Source organism: Pteropus vampyrus, unplaced genomic scaffold, assembly GCF_000151845.1.
Source record: "Pteropus vampyrus isolate Shadow unplaced genomic scaffold, Pvam_2.0 Scaffold30, whole genome shotgun sequence".
In the NCBI taxonomy this organism is placed as follows: Eukaryota; Metazoa; Chordata; class Mammalia; order Chiroptera; family Pteropodidae; genus Pteropus; species Pteropus vampyrus.
In genome coordinates this window covers 6,521,711-6,544,879 of record NW_011888811.1, presented here as the reverse complement: position 1 = coordinate 6,544,879, position 23,169 = coordinate 6,521,711, and the positions used below count along the sequence as shown (strand labels likewise).

General features: G+C 35.2%; 1 protein-coding gene across 1 annotated transcript in view; it reads right to left on the bottom strand.

Moving 5' to 3' along the window:
* Positions 1-23,169, bottom strand: part of GABRB2 (gamma-aminobutyric acid type A receptor beta2 subunit) — a 214,973-nt gene that overhangs the window by 97,893 nt on the left and 93,911 nt on the right. Inside the window, exon 6 of the mRNA XM_011356779.1 lies at positions 4,206-4,288. Within this exon, the coding sequence (XP_011355081.1) occupies positions 4,206-4,288 (83 nt within the window). The remainder of the gene's footprint in view (positions 1-4,205; positions 4,289-23,169) is intronic.

Genomic DNA, 23,169 nt, shown 5'->3' with positions numbered 1-23,169 from the left:
CTTTATTTTTGAGTCTGTTTCCCTAGTTGTAAAGACAGGGATATTAATATCTACCCTGTAGACTTTAAGCTATAAATGCTTACAGGAGACAAAAAGATCATTATATAATAATAGAGAGGTCAATTCATCAAGATGATACAGAAATCATAAATATTTATGCACCCAACACTGGAGTGCTTAAGTATATGAAGCAAATACTAACAGAACACAAAAGAGAAATAAACAACAATACAATAATAGTTACGAATTTTAATATCCCACCCTCAACAATGAATAAATCATCCAGACAGAATATCAATAGGGAAACAGCAGCTTTGAAAAGCACTATAGACCAATCAGACTTAAGAGACATATACAGACCATTCTACCCAGTGGCTACAGAAAACACATTCTTCTCAAGCACAGGAAAACAACAGAAAAGATTGTAAATATAAAGATTGGTTCTTGAAAAAGATAAACAAAACTGACAAACTTTTAGGTAGATTAATCAAGAGAAAAGAGAGAGGACTCAAATAAATAAAATTAGAAACGAAAGAGCCATTACAACTGACAACACAGAAAGACAAAGGATCATAAGAGATTACTATGAACAACTATATGCCAATAAATTGGACGACCAAGAATAAATTTCTAAAAATAGACAATCACTAAGGCTGAATCACGAAGAAATAGAAAATTGAAACAGACCAATAATAGGTAAGAAGATTGAATCAGTATTTAAAAACTTCTCAAGAATTAAGAGCCCAGGAACATGTGGTTTAACTGAATTTTAGCAAATATTTAAAGAAAAATTAATGCCAATCCTTCTCAAATTCTTCCAAAAAGTTAAAGAGGAAAAATTTCTCTGAAACTCATTATACAATACCAGCATTATCCTGACACCAGCCAAATAAGGATACTACAAGAAAACTATATGCTAATATTCCTGATACATATAGATGCAAAAATTCTCAACAAAATATCATCAAACCAAATTTAGAAAAGCATTAAGAGGATCACACACCATGAACAAGTGGGATTCATCTTTGGGATGCAAGGACAGTTCGACATATACAAATCAATAAATGTGATATATCACATATTTGAAAGATAAAAATCACATGATTATCTTGATAGATGCAGGAAAAAGAATTTGGCAAAATTTAACATTGTTTCATGATAAAAATTCTCAACAAATTCGGTAAATTGAGAATGCACCTAAACATAACAAAGGCCATGTATGACAAGCCTACAGCTAACATCATACTCAATAGTGAAAGGTTGAAATCTTCTTCTAAAATCAGAAACAAAACAAAGGAGCCCACTCTCATCACTCCTATTCAACACAGAACTATGAGTCCTAGCCAGTGCAGAGCAATTAGGTAAGAGAAGAAAATAAAACACATCCAAAATTTTTTAAAAAGTAGATAAATAGTTTCTGGTTTCAGATAGTCTGATCTGATATATATAGAACACCCTAAGGCTGTGCAAAAACTATTAGAACAAATGAATTCAGAACTATTAGAACAAATGAATTAGAACAAATAAAGTTATAGTACAGAAAATCAACATACAAAAAATGTTACATTTCTATACATAAATAATGAACCCTCTGAAAAAGAATTAAGAAAAAAATCCCATTCACAATAGCATCAAAAATAAAATACTTAGAAATAAATTTAACCAAGGAAGTGAAAGTTCTGTACACTGAATAATATAAGACATTGTTGAAAAAAATTGAAGACACAAATAAATGAAAAGATAACTCACGCCCATGGATCAGGAGAATTAATATTGCTAAAATGTCCTTATTACCCAAAGCCATCTATAGATTCAATCAATCCTTATCAAAATTGCAATGACATCTTTTACAAAAATAGAACAAACAATCCTAAAAAAAAATCTCTGGAATCACACAAACTGTGAATAGCCAAAGCAATCTTGAGAAAGAATAACAAAGCTGGAGGTATCATACTTCCTGATTTCAAACTATACTACAGAGCTATGGTAATCAAAACAGTATAATAATGACATTAAAACAGACGTGCAATGAATGAAACAGAATTGAGAGCCCAGAAATAAACCCTCATGTATGTGGTCAAATAATATTTGACAAGGGAGCCAACAATATTCAATGGAAAAAAGATAGTCTTTTCAATAGATGTTACTGGGGAAAACCAGATATCCACTTCCAAAAAAATTAAATTAGATCTATCTTACACTCACAAAAATTAACTTGAAAGACGTAAAGACTCAAATGTAAAACCTAAAACTGTAAAACTCCAAGAAGAAAACAGGGAAAAAGTTCCTTAATACTGGTCTTGGCAATAATTTTTTGGATGTAACACCAAATCACAAGTAACAAAAGCAAAAATAAACAAGCAGGACTACATTGTACTAACAAGCCTCGGCAGAGCAAAGGAAACCGTCAATGGATTAAAAACGCAACATATGGCATAGAAGAAAATATTTGCAAAAAATATATCTGATAAGTGGTTACTTTTCAAAATATATAATGAATTCATAGCACTCAATACAAAAAACAAATAATCCAATTAAAAGAAGTCAGAAGAACTAACTAGACATCTTTCCAAAGACATCTATGTGGGCAACAGGTACATGAAAAGGTGTTCGACATCGCTCATCATCAGGGAAATGCAAATAAAAACCACAATGAGCTCTCATCTCATCTCATTCAACAGAGTAAGAGCCCCTCAGTTAAACTTACTTTCTAAAAGTCTAAGGAATTATCATGTTAATTTTTCAAAATTCCTGTCACATTTATAATTTAATTACACGAAACACTTGGGTGTTACCTGTGTCCTTAAGCATCAGTTCTTTAAACTAAAAAGGCCATGTTCACTCACCTGAGAAGGTGAATGAATGAAACGGCATCAGTACAAGAGCCTTAAACCATCTACAACTAGGATTACTTAAAATTTTGGTCAAATTCTACCATGAAAAATTCTCTTACCACAAAAAATCATGAGTGGTACACAGCAACATATCTTACATCAAAAATTTGGATCAACTAAAGAATTTGGATCTTTAAGAACAATTATTCTGTACTCTAAACCTTACTGTAAATTATGAAAAGGCAAATTTATCCCAAAGATATTTACATAAAAATAATCATAAAAATTCTATACAGCAATTTTATCAAATTATTCTGCATGGCAAAGATCTAATGTGAAAAAAATGCTTTGGAAATATAAGTATGAAATCAGGTTCTTCAAAAAATGCATGTAAATTTAATTATTCCTGGAAGCTATTTTTTGAAATGGGCAAAAATACCCGCAATGTGTCATAAATGCTATATTTCTGCTCAGAGCAGTGATTTAGAGTCACGCTGCTTGCCACAGCTAGAGTTCCTGACAAAGGCTGAGGGTATCCGCACAGCAGTCAAGTTGCTCATTATCTAGAATGCTAGATATAAAACTGTCAGCTTCCAATTGTTTGGTGGGATGAGGTATGAACATATTTCAAAGAAACGACAGAGAAAAGAGATTCAAAATTCCATTCCACCTCAAACGACCTCCCTGTGTTACCTCTGAAACGGAGATGGGTTATGAAATCAACATTTTTACCAAACAGGATAGGTGACTGAATCATCAAGAAGGACACTGACACTATGGCCTAGAAATGCAATTACACTGCAAAACAAGTCAGCACAGGTAAGAGAATTAAACACACACATATACACCAATCTTGCTCATCATATGGCCTTCAGCAAGAATATAAATTTTTGACATTGAAAATATTCCTTTGAAACAAAAAACATTCCACTAATCCACATTCTATGAATGTTTTTAGTTAATCTGGAAGGTCACATTTATGTTGCAACTGCCAAGTGATATTGTTTATGACAGGCAAAAATAATCTGGACACCTTGTGCCTCCCTGCCACCTTCACCTATTGTCCCGAGCCTGTTGCACCAATATCACACTTGAAATGGCCGGAAGAGCCCTTGGTTTCCTTCCAGGCTCTTAGCATCTTCCTTTTACTGCTAGATTACTTCTTCCCTTCACATCTCTCCCAGGGATTAAGGGACAAGACTAAAAGGATGGCAACACCACTGAGGAAAGATACTAAGAGTACCCTCCTCTATCAAATTTAGTGTGCTAGCAGAACCTCTGCAGGAACTGTGGTCTGGACATAAACCAAGGTAGGAGGCCTCTGAACCTTAAAGCAGATTTGAATTTAGCTGAATTCTCAGAAAAACTTACAGCTTTCAATTTCCAAGGTGCAGTTTTGCTCATCCAGTGGGTACCGCCGTAGGTCCATCATACAGGCAGCTGTGGTTGTGATTCTAGAGAGAAATAACAATAATATAAGCTGTTAGCTGGTCCATGGCTGGAGGTGGAAAAATTAAATCCAAGTATCAAAGAGGACAGAACTGAGCCTCTGGGAGATTGATTTAGCTGAGGCTCCAATGAAAAACAGTGCTGCAACTCTGGATAACCATTTTCCTTTATGAGCCTCATGCTGATTTGTAAAATAAAAAGACTGGTCCAAATCAGTATTTTCCCAAAGTGTGATCCATTACCTATTTGTATCAAAGTCACCTAGGAGTGTTTGTTAGGCAGTTTCCATGCTCCAGAATATTCTGGGGTGGGGCAGGGACCCAGGACCTGTATTTTACAAGCATCAATAGGTGATTAAGAATATCAACACAGATATTCCTCTTCCATTCACATTTGTTTTCTCCTCCCTTTCACAAGACCCTAAAATCTAATCTTTGATCAATCCTGGCTTTGGTCCATCATTTTTGACCTTCCTGTGCAAGTACAACACACAATCAGCCGTTCGTCCATCACCTGAACTGCTCTGTCTCGAGTAATCTGATATTCTTATGACCTATGTTAGAGAACTTCTCCCTATGGGCTGGCAGAGTTTTTTATTTAGAACACTTGGTACTTTTATTATTTTATCAGAGAGAAATGAATATGTCTCTTTAATGTTTTTATATTTGTCATCATTTTTCACTTATCTCTCTGTTGAAGACCAACTAGAAAGAGCCAAAAAACATACGGTCCTAACTGATTTATCAATATATGTTTTCTAAACAATGAAGTAGCATAAGGTCATGAAAAAACATAAGTTTTAGAATACACCAGACACAGGTCTGAATTCTAACTGCCTCATTGACTGCGATTCACATCAAGATGGTTAATATTTCCTAACCAACTTCAGTTTCTTTCTCTGTAAAAAGGGAATATTAACAATAATAGCAATTATCTAACAGGGCTTCTGGAAGAACTGATATACTAATTTATATTAAGAATATGAAAGAGTAACTGACATGAAGTAGTAGGTCCTTTAAAAATTTACATCTGCTGAAGAAAACTAAGAGTAGAGATTGATGTTGAATTTGACCAACTTTGGCTGACACTCCTCTGAAGGGCACGATACAATGTGTTAGGAACAGAGAAATAAGATGCAGCCCCATCTTGGGAGAAATAGTCTAGTTAGACTTTTTTCATCAAAAAGGTTTTAGACAGAGCTTGGATGAGCAGTTGGGCTGAATCTATGCAATTCCTCAGTTAGGTGTGAGAGTCCCACTTCTCAGTTGTGGGATGAAAATACAGTTGTGCCCCCTCATTCATGGTTTTGCTTTCTGTGGTTTTAGTTACTTTCAGTCAACCGTGTCTGAAATAATGAAATAGAAAATTCCAGAAATAAACAATTCATTAAGTTTTAAATTGCATGCTGTTCTGAGTTGCAGGACAAAATCTCGCACTGTCCCACTCTGTCCTGCCTGGGATGTGAATCATGTCCTCAGCCAGTGTCTCTACCCTGTATAGTTGTGGCCATCTTGGTTATCAGATTGGCTGTCACAGTTTTGCAGTGTTAATGTTCAAGTAACCCTTGTTTTACTTAAGAATGGCCCCAAAATGCAAAAATGCTGGCAATCTGAGTATGCTAAAGAGAGGCCAGAAAGTGCTTCCTTTAAGTGAAAAGGTATGTATGCACAGGAAAAAAACACTATAAGTAGGGTTTCAGGCATCCAGTGATGGTCTTGGAACATATCCCCTGCAGATGAGTAGGGTGACGTACTGTGAGTAATTAATTTAATATAAGTAGTTCATGCCTCTTTAGTTTGATTATTGCTTCATTAAGGTTTGTGCTCTGCTAATTTTCGTTTCCTTTTTAGTATTCAGTGAGTATCCTAGGGCCAATGTTCATCTGTGATTCTTTCCTCTCCTTCACTGAGACCTGCCGGCGGCTCTGCATCAACCCCTTTCCATCTTCACTGCCTCCCTAGCAGTGCATGGCCCCACTGCCTCTCCTCCATGTTAGCACGGTAGCCTGGCCTCCCAGCCTCTATCCGCTTCCCTGCTTACTATCTTTTATCCACACAGTAGTCAGAGCTCTTTTAAAAACATAAACCAGATTTTATCACTCCTCTGCTTACAAATTTTAGTGGCTCTTCCAACAGAATCCAAAGTCTTGGCTGTGACCTACTATGGCCTGAATAACCTGATCCTTCCTTCTCAATAATATCTCATACTTTCAAATCCTCAGTATCTTCCAGTCTTTGTATTTGCTCCTCTGCCTAGCATATGTGTCCACCTGGTATTGATACTTCCACTTAAAAATCGCCTCCTCTGAAAGGCAGCCAGCCATCACTGAGCAAGCCAGCCAAAGCAGCCAGCCAAAGTCATTGCCATAACTAATGCTCCATCTTGTCTGTTTATTTCCTTTAAGCAATTATCACAATCTAAAATTATCTTGCTTATTTTTTAAAGAACTATTTCTCATTATAAATCTTTTATTTAGAGGATTATTTCATTGTATTATTTCTCTTCTTTTTTAACTTAAAATTATAATGTATCAGGTTTTAGACATTATTTTTATATTTTTAACAGTAAATAAATCTTAATCCACTTAATTAACATTACGTAAATAGTTCTAGAGTTTATCTTATTATCAAATTGCTTGTTTCTGCTTTCAATGAGAGTCATCAAGTTTCTAAATTCTATAAATTCTATAAAAATTAACATACACATTTCATTCCTTGCTTAGGGTTAAAAAAAAAAAAAAGACAATTTTTTGGCTATGTGATACTTGGCTGAGTTTCTCACTAGTCCACTGGAATTTTTTTTTTTTTTATAGTAGATATAACATGAATTGTCACTAATTTAAAAGAACCTGTATTATGCAGAAGAGAAATTTCCAAAGGAAATAGGATTAGGTCTATAATGGGCATATCAAACACCCATGCTATTTATGTAAAACAGCAGAAATAAACCCTGTCTTGAGAAACTAGAGAAAATCAACTTCATCTGACAGAATGAACATAAAGGACATGAAAGGTACAAGGGCACACATATGACAGAAAAGGAAGGAGCTGTAAACAGATGCCTGACTGTGCAAATGAGCCAAGTTTGCAATGACTACTATAGATATTCATGGCAACTGACATCTGTGAACTAGTGCTGTGGACAAGAAAAATAAATCAACTAATGCTATCACAGAAGCAATGAGTTTCTACTCATGTTTTAAAAGTAAAGTTGAAGAAAGTGTTTTTTCTCATATCAACAATATACATATTTATACCAGTTTTACATTTTTTAATGCTGCAATACACTCCATAAAGTTAAGAAAAATAAATGCTTTATAATCGATGTTTATGAAGCATTTGTGTCTTCTTTTGGATTAAAACAGAAACTTTATAGCTGAAATAATCCATTTGGAATCTTGATCATACAGACCGGTATGAGTGACCTGGGACAAGTCACTTATATTCGCCAACACATAGTTGCCCTGGAAAATTTGAATTAGATACCTGACATTGTAATTTGTTGTGGGATGAGATGTAGGAAGAGATTTATAACTCTTAAAATGATTTACTACTCTTGTTATTACTACTGGCTAATGAGAAGATACAGTGATGACTCATCTGACCAGCGGTTATTTGGTAGTATACATATGTATGCGCTTGTGTACATAAAGAAATATAGGATAATCACACTTATCAGCAAAGCAGAGATATAAAATAGGTTCTACATAGCTTCCCAACACATAATTATGCAAAAATAATTATGCCATGTGTGTATATAGAACTTTAACAGCTTCCAAGACAAAATACAGACATGCATCTGTGTGCTTTGTGAGATCAGGAACCACATCTGTTTTTTTAATTTTATTTGTATCTTAAGCACTTTGCCAGGTGCCTAGCACCTGTCACTTACCCAAGATTAAAATTAATAATAATAACAACAAAGACAAAACAAAGAAAAGAAAGCCATGGTCACAAGCATTCTCAAACTGAGGATTTTGAAGCAATTCTCTATAGTGTCTGATTTAATTTATATAAAAAGTTCTCAAATAAGTTTTAAAGTAAAAATCATCTTTATACAAGAAGCTACCTGGAATGAATCTTATTCAGAAAATCTCTGTGAGGAGCATCAAAATCTGTTCTTTGGGGTGTTCTGATTTATAACAGAACTAAGTTTTGCCAGGAAGAAGTCAGAACAACAAATATACTTAATGGGTTATCCATGATCATGCCTTTCTGAATTCTGATAAAGATCCTTAATTTACTCAAGCCTACTACTAGGAATCCTTGAAGTGAGGCTTGTAACTCATTATGCAGATATCCTGGTTAAGTTTTAAGACCACTGTGAAATATATGGAGACAGCTTTGTCGTCAAAGGAAACCGTAAATGATGCCTCCAGAATCTCATTTACCTGTGGCAAATCTGTAGTTAAAAGGAGAAATGAGTCCTCTCTGGAGTTGAATTCTATTGCATGATAAAAGCTACCTTTGCAAAATGCTAATATTCTGACTGAGCTAAGAGATCTTAGGATAAACTATTTATTCCTTAGCCACTGGGCACTGTCATCCAAAAGTAACTGGTGCTATAAAATCCTTACACAGAGTAAGAAAATTAAATATTTTGCATAGCTTAAAACCATCTCTGAAAGGCATCTATAAAATCAAGAAATACAATCGCTATGCCAGCATTTTGTACCAAAGTATAACATATGTGTTATGGTGTCACTTGAGATTTAATGGTGCTACCATATTACCCCAAATTTGAATATGACCAAAGGTAGTTAGTTAATAAGTAATAATAGCTGCCTTTGCTTCTCAGTTAATAGGAAATAACTCAGAATCATAATTAATGTGACATGTTTCCAGTCTTTCAGCAGACTCTGAGGTGGCTTCAGGAGCTAGAATACTTGGTAGAATATGAGCCTTAACATGTAAGAAACTTGTCAGGATTTCATCCAGAGATTATAAGAGAATTTGAACTCAACTTTGATTTCTGTATCTAGATAACCATTCATATTCCAAAAATATCGCTTTTTCAACAACTTTGTTTTTTTTTAAAGAAAATTAGATGCCTTATCCCCAACTATATTCAAAACATTGTTTTATTTCACAGTATGCTTTTACTTTGTCCAAAATGTATATTTATTTAAAAGTACAACTTATTCTAATTACAAAGGATAAAGGAATCTTACAGCATTAATAGGCATCATTACCAGTGAAAAATTAGGATGTTAAAAAAGATCAATTACCAAAGAAATATATATTGATATACATTTTTGCTAGCTGTAAAACAAACTAATTAAAAACTTCAGCTGGGGGAGAAAAGATCCAAATACTGAATTTAAGCATTAGAGTACGAATTGAAATTTTGAAAAGTTCTAAAGAACATATCTTTTGTTTCCTTCATCTGCTTTTTGAAAAAATAACTTTAAAGAATTTCAATTACAGTTGACTTACATTAGTTTCAGGTGTAAACACAGTGATTAGACATTTATATAACTTACAAATTGATCACCCCAGTAAGTCTAGTACCCATATGACACCATACATAGTTAGTATAATATTATTAACTACATTATTAACTATTCCCTATGCTGCATTTTATATCCCTGACTGTTTTTATGCCTGGCATTTTGTACCTTAATGAGCACATCTGAGTCACTTCCCCCAAAGGTACTTAAATTTTTTTGCTTTTATATTTCAATAAGTTTTGATGTATTTTTGTGTCTCACAACTATTTTTAGTTAGGAAACTTATTTCTCATGTATATTCCTCTTGTGATATGCTCTTGCTTTTTCTAGAGTAGATAGAACATTGCTGTAGGAGTTAGGTGATTCAACTCTGGCATTCTCATATTAATTGATCACTTACTAAGTTTTAGACACCATCTAGTATTACAGAAATGTATCATCTCATTTAATACAAGGAATATCCTATTATTTCCATTGTATAGATGAGAAAATTGAGGCAGAAAGGTAGAATGATTTTCTCAAGAGTCACAGAGTGAGCGGTGGAGTTGGGATTTACATTAAGGATGTTTTTACTTGAGTCCACGTCCCTAACTAGTATGCTAATACTAGTTAGCTAGTAGACCTTGATAAAGTCATTTATCTTCTCTAGAGGACTGGCTGGTTTCTTACATCCCAAATGAGCTTAGAAATTTAATAATCTTATGAAAATAAGCCACATGTTCTGTGACCCTGTATATCTTGTAATTTTGTTTTACCCACACATTCAAATGCTGTATTTCACAGCTGTTCATTCTGTTTGAGTCAATTATGTAGATGAGTCTACCCCAGACACGCGAATGCAGGCCTCTCCTTAAGCTCTCCCACTTAACATTCTCCTCCGACTGAAGGTCTCCCTCAGTGCTTTTCTCCCGGCCTATGCTCTTCATTCGCCTCCGCAGAGGCCTTCTGCTTAAATTAAAATCTCCAACACTCACGCATAATTGTTTGTAAAAGCTCTCTACAAGTCCTCATATAGAGTCACATGTACTACTAAGATCAACTTTGTAATCACCAAAAAAAGTAAGATTGCTAGCAATCATGTTCCCATTTGATAAATCGTGTGTTTCAGATTAGAGCTATTTGTACTCTCCTGCAGCTGTTTGGCCTTCTGTGACTCTGCTGTTTTAGAACCTTATCCGTTGTCAAGATACTGTGACTATTAAAGGGCTTCTGCTAAAAACTCAGGTACTACTATGAAAGACATTTTCTTAAATAACATGCCTGTGGAATCCAAACAGCAGTCAGTATTCTAACAAAATCCTACTGCGTAAGCATATAAATCCTACTCAAAAAATAGTAATAGATATGGCCAAAGCAATCTAAGCCTTTATTATTCTTGTCTAGTCATTCACTTTCTACCAAGATCTCCCATATTACATTCCTTAAGGCCTCATCTATAAATCCTGTGCTTATCTCAGAATGAGAATATCATCTATTCTAGATTGTCCTGAAGGCAGTCTGAGTCCTTGAGAAAAAAGTAATCATTCTGTTTTTTAACTCATAATCTAACAACTAAAATCTGATTTCAAGTCACCGTAAGAGCTTTAATTCAATCAGTCACTTACCGACTAGAAAGACAGAGAGCTGGGACTCATTATTTCAACAGTGATTTTTACTTGTTTGTTTTCATAATATAAAACAATGATTAAATATGCCAGATATTTCCTGTTACATTAAAATGAATTTAAAATATTTTGACTTGTGACACATTAGAGTCATAGCATTTCAGAATAAGTTCATCAGTTTTATTCTAGCCATTAATTTTTTTTAACAAATAAAAGTGGCTTACAGATATTGATTTATAGTTAGCCAGTGACAGACTGAGGCTATAACCTCAGCTGGGACTGCTATCATAACTTCCGAATCCCATCCGGTATTATTTTTAAATATAAACTACACATGCTGGATGTCTTCTTTTGCCTCTCCAGCTCCACCTTCCACCACCAAACTCTGTAGCTCTAGCGTCTAAATTGTACAGACTTCAAAAACTGCCTCCCTGGTTCTCTGGCGTTGGGTTGAATTTGGCCAATGGGGAGCAGATCAGGAGTCTGGGGGAGAGAGGAGAGTGAGGTCAGGGGCTCTGTTCCCCGGGCTTCATCCCTGACCATTCCCTTCTCTTCCACTTCAAGTCTGTGATATTAGGGAGCGGAGGGCAACCTGCTGATCCTGTCTCTGGGAGGGAGGAAGGGGGTGCTTGTTCTGTTTCTTTGTAAATTGCCTTTTTATTACATTCTCCTCAAATTATCTCATTTTCAGTACGCCATCTGTTTCCTGTCGGGCCCCAGACTGGTAGAATATATTATAGAAATGTATTTAAAATCTGAGGTTTTTCAGTTAGGCTGTCAAGAAAATTAGAAGCATTTAATTCCTGGGACCTTTATCTTGGTTTTTTTGTTTTTTTTTTTTTGTTTTGTTTTTTTTAAATCTTTATTCTGTACTGAACTGATATTACCAATTAGCCAAAGCAAAGACATGCCCTTGTAACACGATTTGCTTAAAGCGGAGTTGATGCTAAAAGACAGTAAGAATCCGAAGGCCCTCTGCATGGCAAGTTGAAATGTTAGGGATGAGGGACGAAGGTCCCCTCCACCTTACATGAACTGCCTCCTTCACAGGGGTCCAGTCTCAGTAAGCTACTGCCCACCCAAGAAGCTTTCTCCCTCTACCTTAGCTCCTGCGCCACTGGTCACTGCCTCGTCCTGTTTTATTTCCTTCATAATACTTACTACTATCTAAAATTATCCTTTGTATACATTTATTTGATATTTTCTATTTCCCTAGTAGATTTAGGGTCTTTCTAACATTGGGTTTCCCAGAAGCAGACCCTGAAGCATGCTCATTGAGGATCGTTATCTGTTAAAGAAGAAAGAAGCAAGACTGGACAAAGGGAGATGTCAATGTAGGATGTTTGCCCAGTGACAGGAACTTTCTAGTAGGAATATCATTATCGAAGTAGGTACACTGCTACCAATCCACATGGGACTGAAATGGCCTGTAAATCACCTTCCTCCTCCACTACTACTACTACTACTACTACTACTACTACTGCTACACACACACACACACACACACACACACACACACACGCACGCACACACACACATACTTCTTTGAGCAACTGACATAGGATGTTGGAGGAAAAGAAATGCCCGTTTAACCTTTTTCTCTCTCTTGAGTTAGAGCACTTGCTGAAAGTTCAGTGGGAAACACTGATTTTGCCTCGAACACACCCTCACACAGATTTTCACTGCAGTGCATGGTTGCAACTGTGATGGCCTTAACCAGAAAAGTAAAATAGGTTTTACTGCTGTTACTTTGCTGTTATTTTTTAAACATGAAAAATAAATTATTCAGAGCTGCCTCCTATCACATACTGGCAACTCAGCTTGTACTTCTGACACCAATAAAATCCACAAACAACGTAGTCTCAGGCCTTTCATCATTACAGTCTCTAATGGCAAAAAGATTCCATCTAAATGATGTAAAGATTAGTCAGCAGAAACCTCGTTTAAACTGGAGTTGGAAGTGCCTGTGGGGTGAGCTCTGACACCCCACCACTCATCAGTTACTCCAAACAGGAAGGGTGTGCTTTCCATCTCCGGCAGGAGGCTGTCTCTCTACTGCCTTAGCAGGAGGGGAGAGGATCTTCTCCTACAAAAATAGCTCAGCCAATGAAAATCCACTACACTTCAAACTCCCACTTTCCTCCAACGGGCTCTTTGTTTACAAAAGCCCCCTTCAACTCCCCACTCCACTATAACAGAACCTTTCTCTCCTTTGGTTTTTGGACTTGTGAGTGATTCACCATTAGACTGCCTGACCTAAGATGTAATTCTTTGTTCTCAAATAAACACATTTTGCTGAAGAATTATCTGGCTGTCTATTTAAGGTCAACAATGGTATTTTTACTACTTAAGAGTTAAGTCTTTAACATAAAATAGGCACCAAAAACATGGAAAAATGCTTACCACAATTAGAAATTACAAATTTGTATTAGAAATACAAATTAAGCCATTATGATTATTGATTATCTAGTCGGCAAAAATTTAAAGAAATTACAATATCCAGTACTACAGATTCTGCAAGGAAACGCTCTCTCACAGATGCTTCTGATAGAATTTCAAATCGGTACAAACTTCCTGGATGGTAGAACATTAATCAAAACCCACAAAATGTGCAAATCTTCTTTCCTAAAATTCCACTTTAAGAAATTAATTTGAAAACAAAATAATGTAAAACTATATACAAGAATGTTAAGTATAACTTTAAACAAGAAGTGAATATATTCTATATCACATATATGAATATTTAAAAGCATTCTGATTTAGTTACATAATGCGGTAAAAGGAATACTTTGAGTGTGGACACAGAAAAGTGTTCTTGATTTTTATTAAAGAGAAAATTGTATATTAGAAAGCAGTGATTTACACAAATTGTATTTTAATCTATGTAAATTGCATAATTGCACAATTTATTTAAAAACGTATATTGAGTGCACAGTTAAATGACTAAAAGTATACTAAAATAAACAGTGAAAATATCGTTGCTTTATATTTTCTTATATTTTCTGTAATTTCACTGTTTATATGATGAACATGTATTGCTTTTCTCTCTGAAAACAGCAGAGGAAATTCTCCCTGTCTGCTTTAGTCTCCATCAGGACTATGTATCGTTAATCATTTATTCTATTTGCAGTAGCATTTGTTTGTATAGAAGAACATTTTATAATACACAAGATAATAACATTCCATGGGCTGGAAATGTTGGTCTGCATGCTAACGGTACCAAATGTAGGCACTTCAATAAATTTCCTATGCCACTAAAATGTTGGTGGAAATGTCATCATTTGATTATGTATTCTTAAGGTAGAAAAGATGATTAAATACTATTCATATATATCATTTATACACAAATAACTTTCTGATGATTAAAATCCTTCCATAAGATCTTTACAATCATTGCTCTAACTTGAGTCTCTCCAATGACTTGGAACTCATTCTTTCCAAAAGGAATGTATTCCATTTTTGGAAAGCTATGATTACAAGAAAGTTTTTCGATATTTAAAAAGAAGTTTGAATTTCTTTCATTGTCAATTGTTAATTCATGTACTTTGCAGTTTTTGGTCTAGGGAGTGTTTCTCTTTTACTTAGTGATTCATTTGAGTTATTGATGTTAGTTTGTTGTCATCGAAGCTATCAACCATTTACATTTTTGTTTCTTAAACTGCTTCATGTCTGGACAATCCTACTCCATCCTGAGATGAGATAAAGATTTCACTATATTTCTGTTTCATGGTTTCAAATTTTACAGTAATTCTTAAATCCACCTGGAATTGATTTTGACATATTGTTTATGCTGAGAACATACCCTACATTTTTCGTAGGAACAATGGACTAACATTTTCTGCCTAGCAAATTGTTTTATTTTTTTCTCAAATGTAGTAACTGGTGAGAATATAAATAAACCGGGCTGCACAATTGTTGGTAAGAATATAAATTGATTTAACCTTTATAAGGACTGATTTGGACATCAGAATCTTTCACATATTTGACAGTAATTTTATTCTTATGGGTTTATCAGTGGAAACAATCAGAGAAGAGGACAAAGAAGCATGTAAAAGGATGTCTATCCTGACATGACATATAATCGTGAGGAGTGGTGAGCGCAGTGCTTGGCAAACTAATGTAAGACTCATATACATGAGCACGGAGACCAATGACAGTGCACTGAGTAAAAAAGCTCAGCTGAGTAAAGAATTAAAGCAGAATAAAATGAATCATCATAATAAAACTGCAGCTTCAAAGAAACAGAAAAGGCTCACACACACAAAAAGATCATAAACACATGGAAATGACAGACAATTTACAATAAAGATCACTAAAATATTACTATGGCACATCACAAAAAGAAAAAGATGAAAACAAGTGCACTTGATTCCTGGATAAAAAAATGAAAATTTATAATAAGGGAAAAGGTGTGTAACACTGTTTTTATATGAACAATTTCACTGCATCCAAGCTGGGAGATGGGAGCAGAGCTGGAGAATGGGAGGGTACACAACTGAGTTTAAGAAGAGCTGCCCTGTGAATATTTTCTCCAGCTTGCCATCCTGGTTTTCTCACTCTAGAAAAAAAAAAAAATATATGGCAAAATGTCTTCATAAATCAGTAAAATATTATTGAATATAAAACTCAATTAATTGTTTAACAAATGGCTGGATGAGCTCTACTGTTCTAGCTGGAGAAGAGAGAGCCGACTGATAGATTTAATAACAGCCTCTATTTATATGGAGGGCTCAAGGGAGTGATGATCGGATGTTCGCATTTTCTGCTATGGAACAAACAGGAAGCTACGGTCATAAATTCTACCATGAAGGACATGGAGGATTTAGGTTAAATAGAAAGATGACTTGGCTGATAGTGAAGGCTGTAAAATAACGAACTGGCTCTCTAGGGTAGGTGGTAGATTTCCCCTTCTGGAGCAGATGTGTAAAGAATAGGCTCATCTGTCACAGTGATGAAGGCAGGAGTAACCACGGCACAAGGATGGTTGGTGTCAGTGACAGGCTGCACTTTCTGGTTCACTAAAGTAGCCTCTATCTTCAATTTTCAGCAACTGAAGCAAACGTCTACATCCTTTGCAGCCTCAGCATACCTTTGCGAATTTGGCTTGTAATTGATATTAGCTTAATAAAACACGGTAACTTGAGGAGTTGCTAAATGCAATTAAATAAAGAGTTGTAATACAGCCTATAAACACTAAAGTCTTTCAGCTCTTGCTTAATGACAACAAGCGCTAGGTAAAGATATATTTATGTCAGATAATTACTAAGAAAACCATTAAAGACTATCCTCAGAGCACTCAGATGCAACATTACATGTTGGTTATAATTTTCATACTCAGAGTTTGCATTAATTAAGACATTTGTGGTGGTGTAACACTATAATGTTGCTAATGAGTAATTATTTCTAGAGCAATATTTTTAAGTGATTAAGGTGTATTGTATCACTTTGACACATCTGATTTTATATTTGCTTTCTATATAGCCTCCTTTTCTTAGCCAACTCCTTACCTCCACCTGAATAATATACCTTTGTATGCCATCTCTGAGAGAAATACAATGCAATAAGCTAATGGCTGCTAGTTCTTAATCTACCATTAGGGAGTTAAAGACTATATAAGGATTTTGAATTGGATAATGTATAAATTTAAAAACCTAAATTTTGTAAGTCTGTTATAACTCGGTCAACAAGTTTGAGAAAGGTATTAAGTCCTTGAATTGTAATATACATGAATGACAATAAGAGAGTAGACCAATATTAATGAATCTACTGAGTGCCTACATTCTATTTGCTAAACCATGGAGAAAATATATTTTATAAAACTATTAAGATGTGATCTGTGACCTTAAGAACCTAAAAATCAAAGCCCAGATACAAGATAAACTGATGTAGGAAGATATCAGCTTTGTGATCTTGGATACATTATTTAACCTCTTTGAGCCTCAGTAATGATAGCATGACAACAATAAGTATATCTACCTCTTAATATGGATGTTAAGAACTGAAACAATACATAAAAATTGTTTAGCATGGAATATGCTAAATAATTCCTATAAACTTTAGCTATATACATAAAATAATTATATTCATTTTTATTTATATTCATTTTTATTAGGCATGTGTTAAATATAATTTATGTTATAAGAACTCCAGTAAAGAAGGTGATTGGAAGCTTAAACAGTCACTGCAGGGACAATGAGCTATCAGCTAGGTAATGAAGGATGAATGTGATTTTGCCAGAGTGTAGCTAGAAGGGTTTCCAGTCAGCATGGCATGGTGTGAGCACATGCCCAGAGACAGGGCACTTAGGCAAAATGGATAGGTTGTCTTGAGAGGTAAGCAAACTAGTTGAGATTTATGCTTGGTGAAAGGCAGAATGAAGGCAAGCAGCTGTTAAACTTAAGTTCTCAGCAAACTAGCTTATACTTTAATCCACTGAATACTGCAGAGTGTTGTATGACATAACACGAAACAGTGATAATATTCTAAGATACTTAAATTTAAACGAGGCACAAACTCAGATGTCTAGTGAGTCAAGCTTCTGGCCTCTGTAGTGTGTGCAGTAGTCTCAACATAGGACAACAGGGAATGATGGGGACTGTGGTGACCAGGAAAGAAAATACCTGTCTGAACCAGGTGTCACTTCTCAGGTCAGCTGATATGATAGTTGCCACGTAGGAAGTAAAACCCCTTGTTTTTGATCTTTAGATTTTTAAAAAAAGATAATTAGGAAATACATATTTTAAAATGAAATGTCTTAATTTTTAAAAGTACTGTGTTGGTCAAATAAAATACATTCATAAGTTTCATCTGTCTTGAGGGCTGGCGGTAGGCAGCACTTGCTCTCACCTGTAATTTTATAAAGGAGGAAAGGAAGTCTCTGAGATATTAAGCGACTTGGCTTAACTGACACATAAAGAGAGCTAGCGGCAGCGCTGGGTTCTGAACCAATGGCAGCTTTATCTAAGGCTCAGCTAAAACTCACTGGAGGCCAGTGCTCTGTGCCAGCCAGCATGGGACCTCTGGGGCCGTGTGCTCACAAAGCCAGGACATCTGTGAGAGTTCAGTGCAACTTCATTTAGCTAATACATATCTTCAAATTTTAGATTATTTTTCATTACGGCCTCAAAGTAAACAATGTAGCATACGAATACAAGTCAAAATAAAAATTTAAAAAGAAAGTACAAGTGTTGGTTCTCTTTTCTTGGTTTCAGTGCAGTAGAAAGGACCTGTCTGGGGCGTCATTCAGACTCAGGCACAAGCACCAGTATTTACTGAAGTCACCTGAGGAGGGGACTAGTGAAGTCACTTGAGGAGGGGACTTTACTTGTCTTTAAAATGGAAATAATAATGATAAGCATTACAGAGTTGCTAGAACATGACATGGGACTGGATAACTTGATGATATGCTATCACAACTGCTTGAGTGAAACTTGGTTTTAAAATACTGATGTAAGAAAGTCAGGAAAGGAAGGAATGATTTAAAGATTAGAAGTGAATGTTCTGATATGAGTATTTATGGTCAACTTCCCTGGGAAGTATAATTTAAAAGTCAGAATGATAACAGCCAATTAAGTACTCACATAATATGGGTTGGTGAAAAATTCAGGCCATGTTAAAGCAGAAATATGTAAGGATAGGTTGCACATCCTGTTGTTATTAAGATCAATTGCTTTTATAATGCAATATAGAAGAATTGTGAGTTAAAGTCAGTTCATACAGTTTGAGTAAATGAGCTGTATATTTTTGAGAAAATTGATGAATTGGGGAAATACCAAGATTTGTAATAGAAGAGTTCTCCTGCATTTATAACTGTGACTTCAAAAGATGCAAAATTAGCATTTTTGGAAAAGAGGTGGGCTAATATTTGGAACCAGTCTTGGATTTAAATCAAGACCTGGCATTTCCAGCTTTGTGACACTGGGGATATTATTAAATCCTCTAACTCTCAATTTTTTCTGTAAAGTAGACATTTTTATCCACATAAAAATGTCTACTTTATAGTGGTGCTATTGAGAAATCAAATAAAATGATGTCTATGAAGCATTTAGAGCAATCATTTGCAAAGCCTAAGTACTCAATACATGTTAACTGCTCTTATCATCGCTACTATAATCTATTTTAAGACTCTGAAGGAGGTCAAGAGGAAAAGTAGAATATTTTTTTAAGAGAAAAAAATGAGAGCAACTAAAAATACTATTGCAAAAAAAAATACTGCAATCAATGCTTTGGACAAATGGATAGTATGATGGGTTTTTATATTAAAAGTCAAATGACTTATGTCAGGTTTAGAACAGCAAATTCATGTTTAGATCTTCCTTTTATATAGTTAGCAGGAAAGTTCCATCAGATAGTAGCCACCATGACAACAGGGGACATAGTAAGTATACCCCATTTTAATAAACCTTTTGTGTTTGTCATAACAACTAGTAAAGTATCCTACAGAAACTATGTAGCCAAACCACTTAATAATAAAGAGAAGTTTCTAGAATTCCCCTGTATAATCTTTATACTTTTTTCTCTAATAATGGGGTCCCTAAAAGAAGAGATGCATTAAGAAATATAGTATTTCCATCTTCAGATTCATTTGAAAATAAATATCTAAAATTAGTAATTTCTTAAGGTGAATATTCAGTTTTCTCAATTCTGGAAAATACTATTTTATATTTAAAGCATAATTAGTATAATATTTGATTTACGTAGATATTAAACTGGTACCATTTATAAGGCTGGCATTCAAAATGTTCAATAAAAATGTTGCGAGTGCTTAACCTGTCTGAAACACAGGGCCATGCTCTGTTAAAGGAACAAGTCATAGAGAGCAAGGGTCCCCATCCTCTGGGCTACAAACTGGTACTGGTCATAGCCTGTTAGGAACTGGGTCGCACAGCAGGTGAGAGGTGAGCAGAGCTTCATCTGTATTTGCAGCCGCTCCCCAGCGCTAGCATCACCACCTCAGCTCCATCTCAGATCGTCAGGCGTTAGGTTATCCTAGGAGTGCTGGTCTCTGGTGCCAAAAAAGTTGGGGACCTCTGGTTATAGAGAATAATACTTTGTATGGGCCAAACTATTGGACCACAGGCTGAATGTGACCAACTTATTTCAACTGGTCAGCACATGGCTATAAAAATGAGAGCCCGAATACCATTAAGGAGCACATGCATTCTCTAGTTTCTCTAAGTGCCCATTCTTCCCTATTATGCCTTTCCAGATTCTCTTCACTCACTAATCCACCCAGCCCCAGCTACAGCCCTGTGGAGGTCTGAGTTTGTGGCCTTGTTTCATAGATATCAGTTATACAAGACCAAAATCATAACAAGCTTTCACATATTGGTTGGACTGTTCCTTGCTCTTTTTTTATGAACATTGTTGGAATTAGATGAACATAATGTATACTGAAGAGCTTATTCCATTTTTTGAGTGAAATAACTCTTTTCAAGTCAAATGGACACCTTTATGGGTTATCGGTGCAATGAAAAATCAAATAAAGTAAAAAGCAGTGCCTTTAAGAGATCTTACAGAGATAGTGTCCTGGAACTCTTACAGTTCTGAGAGTCACTCACATGCTCCCTACGGGCAGATTTGGCCATATGTCACCCATTCTACAAAAGGGTTCAAACTTTATAACTCTATATTGAAATACTTTGTTTTTAAAAACTTTATTGAAACATACATCCAGAAGGGTGCTCAATTTATAACTGCATAACTTGATGACTTTTGGGGAGTGTCCCTGAGGGACAGCACCCAGTTGAAGATGTGGATTCATTCCAGCTTGTTAGCAGCCATCCTGATGGTCTTTCCAGGCACGACCCTCCCACAAGGTAACCGTTGCCTGTACTTCTCTCAGATTAGTTTTGCCTCATTTTGAACTTCATATAAAAGGAATATTAGAGTATGTTCTAGTTTATGTTAGCTTTTTTCATTCAACTTTACTTTTGAGATTCATGCTTATACTTTTTGCGAACGGGAGTAGCAAAATCATCTCACATTATGTGGCAAGTGCTTGAATAAGATGGGCTCAGAGGGACTACCTGTATGGTTTTCTTACTTATGTGGGGCAATTTGGAAGGAAGATGCACAGTAAAGCTGGGAAATAAGAAAAATATACATATAAGCTATAACATGTATTATTGTTAAGAAGTTCTTCATGGAAAACATACCCAATGTTTTTCCATCCATGGAAAGAGAAAAGACAGAGTATGACACTCAAAATGTTGAGGCAAAAATCACTATTACTAATTTACACAGTTTCCGGCAATTCTTTGACAGATACTGCCTTTGGCCACAAGAAAACCATGAGAATTATGCTCCTTATTATTTTTCCTAATTACTGTCTTCTCATCGATTTCTGATTATTAACTAAATATTTCTTAACTTTATTACAATCATTCCTAGAAATACTTTCTTAGTATATTTATAGATTATTTACAATCAGAAGAACCTTGCAGGATGTTTCTCTGTCAATGTATTTAAATATTGAAAAAAGTATTATGAAACAATAATTTATTTATCTTTCCATATACTTAAATAAAAGTATCATTCATCTGTTTGACAGTCCTTTATGATAAAAAAGTTATATTTCCTAGAGAAGGTTACAGATTTCCTAAGAATTTATGCCAATTCTCTGTCTAAATGCTTAATATTTATTATGATGAAAATATTACTGAACTGTTTCAACCATCCCTTCCTGTGTTTTTAAATTGTAGCATAATATTTTAAAATAATTCCCAATGCATGAATTTTCTAAATATCAGGGAAATGTATTGTGGATTCATGCAGGAAGTACACCCAGATTTCTCTCTGAAATGAGAAAAATTTAATATTACACTGCAAAAATACTTATATGTATTATTTTATCAACTGATGTTTTGTAACTAACTTCAGAAGATTTTCAGTGCAATGATAAATCTATTTGTAGTCAAGTTCTAAGAACTCAGATTTTAAATTGTATTGAGTCATAAAATACATGAGTAAATGCAATACACATTAGATCATGCGCTCACCCTCGATTAAAATGCTCAATGGCTTCCCTTGCCCTAAAGTCCAAACTCCCCAAATCTTACCAACAAAAGCCCCTCCTCCCCGGCCAAAGGAACCCAACTCCCAAAAACGCCTCCCCCCCCCCCCGCCACACACAGTCGATGCTCCAGCCATTCTAAAATTCTTTTACCTGCCATTCTTCCTTTACTTCCATTGTTCACACGTGTGGTTCCCTTCATCTGGAATCCCTTCCCTCTGTTCTTCCCCACACGATTTCGCTCGATTAACTCAACATCTTCACTCAGGTCTCAGTTTACGTGTTATTGTCTCCTCCGCGCACATGTGCACACCAAGCTAATTACTTGGAAGACTTTTTTTTTTTTTTTTTTTAATAATCTTTTGATAGGTAGCTATGCATCTTAAAGGCAGATAGGATTTATAACCACTACGAAGGAGGCAAGAGTAGCCCAGTGAAATCTGATGTCTTCGAATTCGTGGCTGGAATTTAAATTTATATATTCTTTTCTACAACAGATAAGCTATAGCTAAGAAAGAAAAGTCATCCACACATTATCTATCTTCAAATATGAAGACTAATTTTTTGTCAATTACAATGTCATATTTTTAGAGAAAAGTAAAAGGAGCAATGCAGAGTTGCAACTTCAGGAGTCCAAAAGACTTGGATCCAATATTCATCTTTGCCATTACCAACTGTGTAACTTTAGGCATGCAACTTAACCTTTCTGAGGTTCACTCTCCTCCTGCACAAAAATACCTACTTACTGGAGTTAAAGCAGGTAAAACATTTAGTATAGTGTGCCTGGCACAAAATAACTACTCGATAAATGTGAATTAA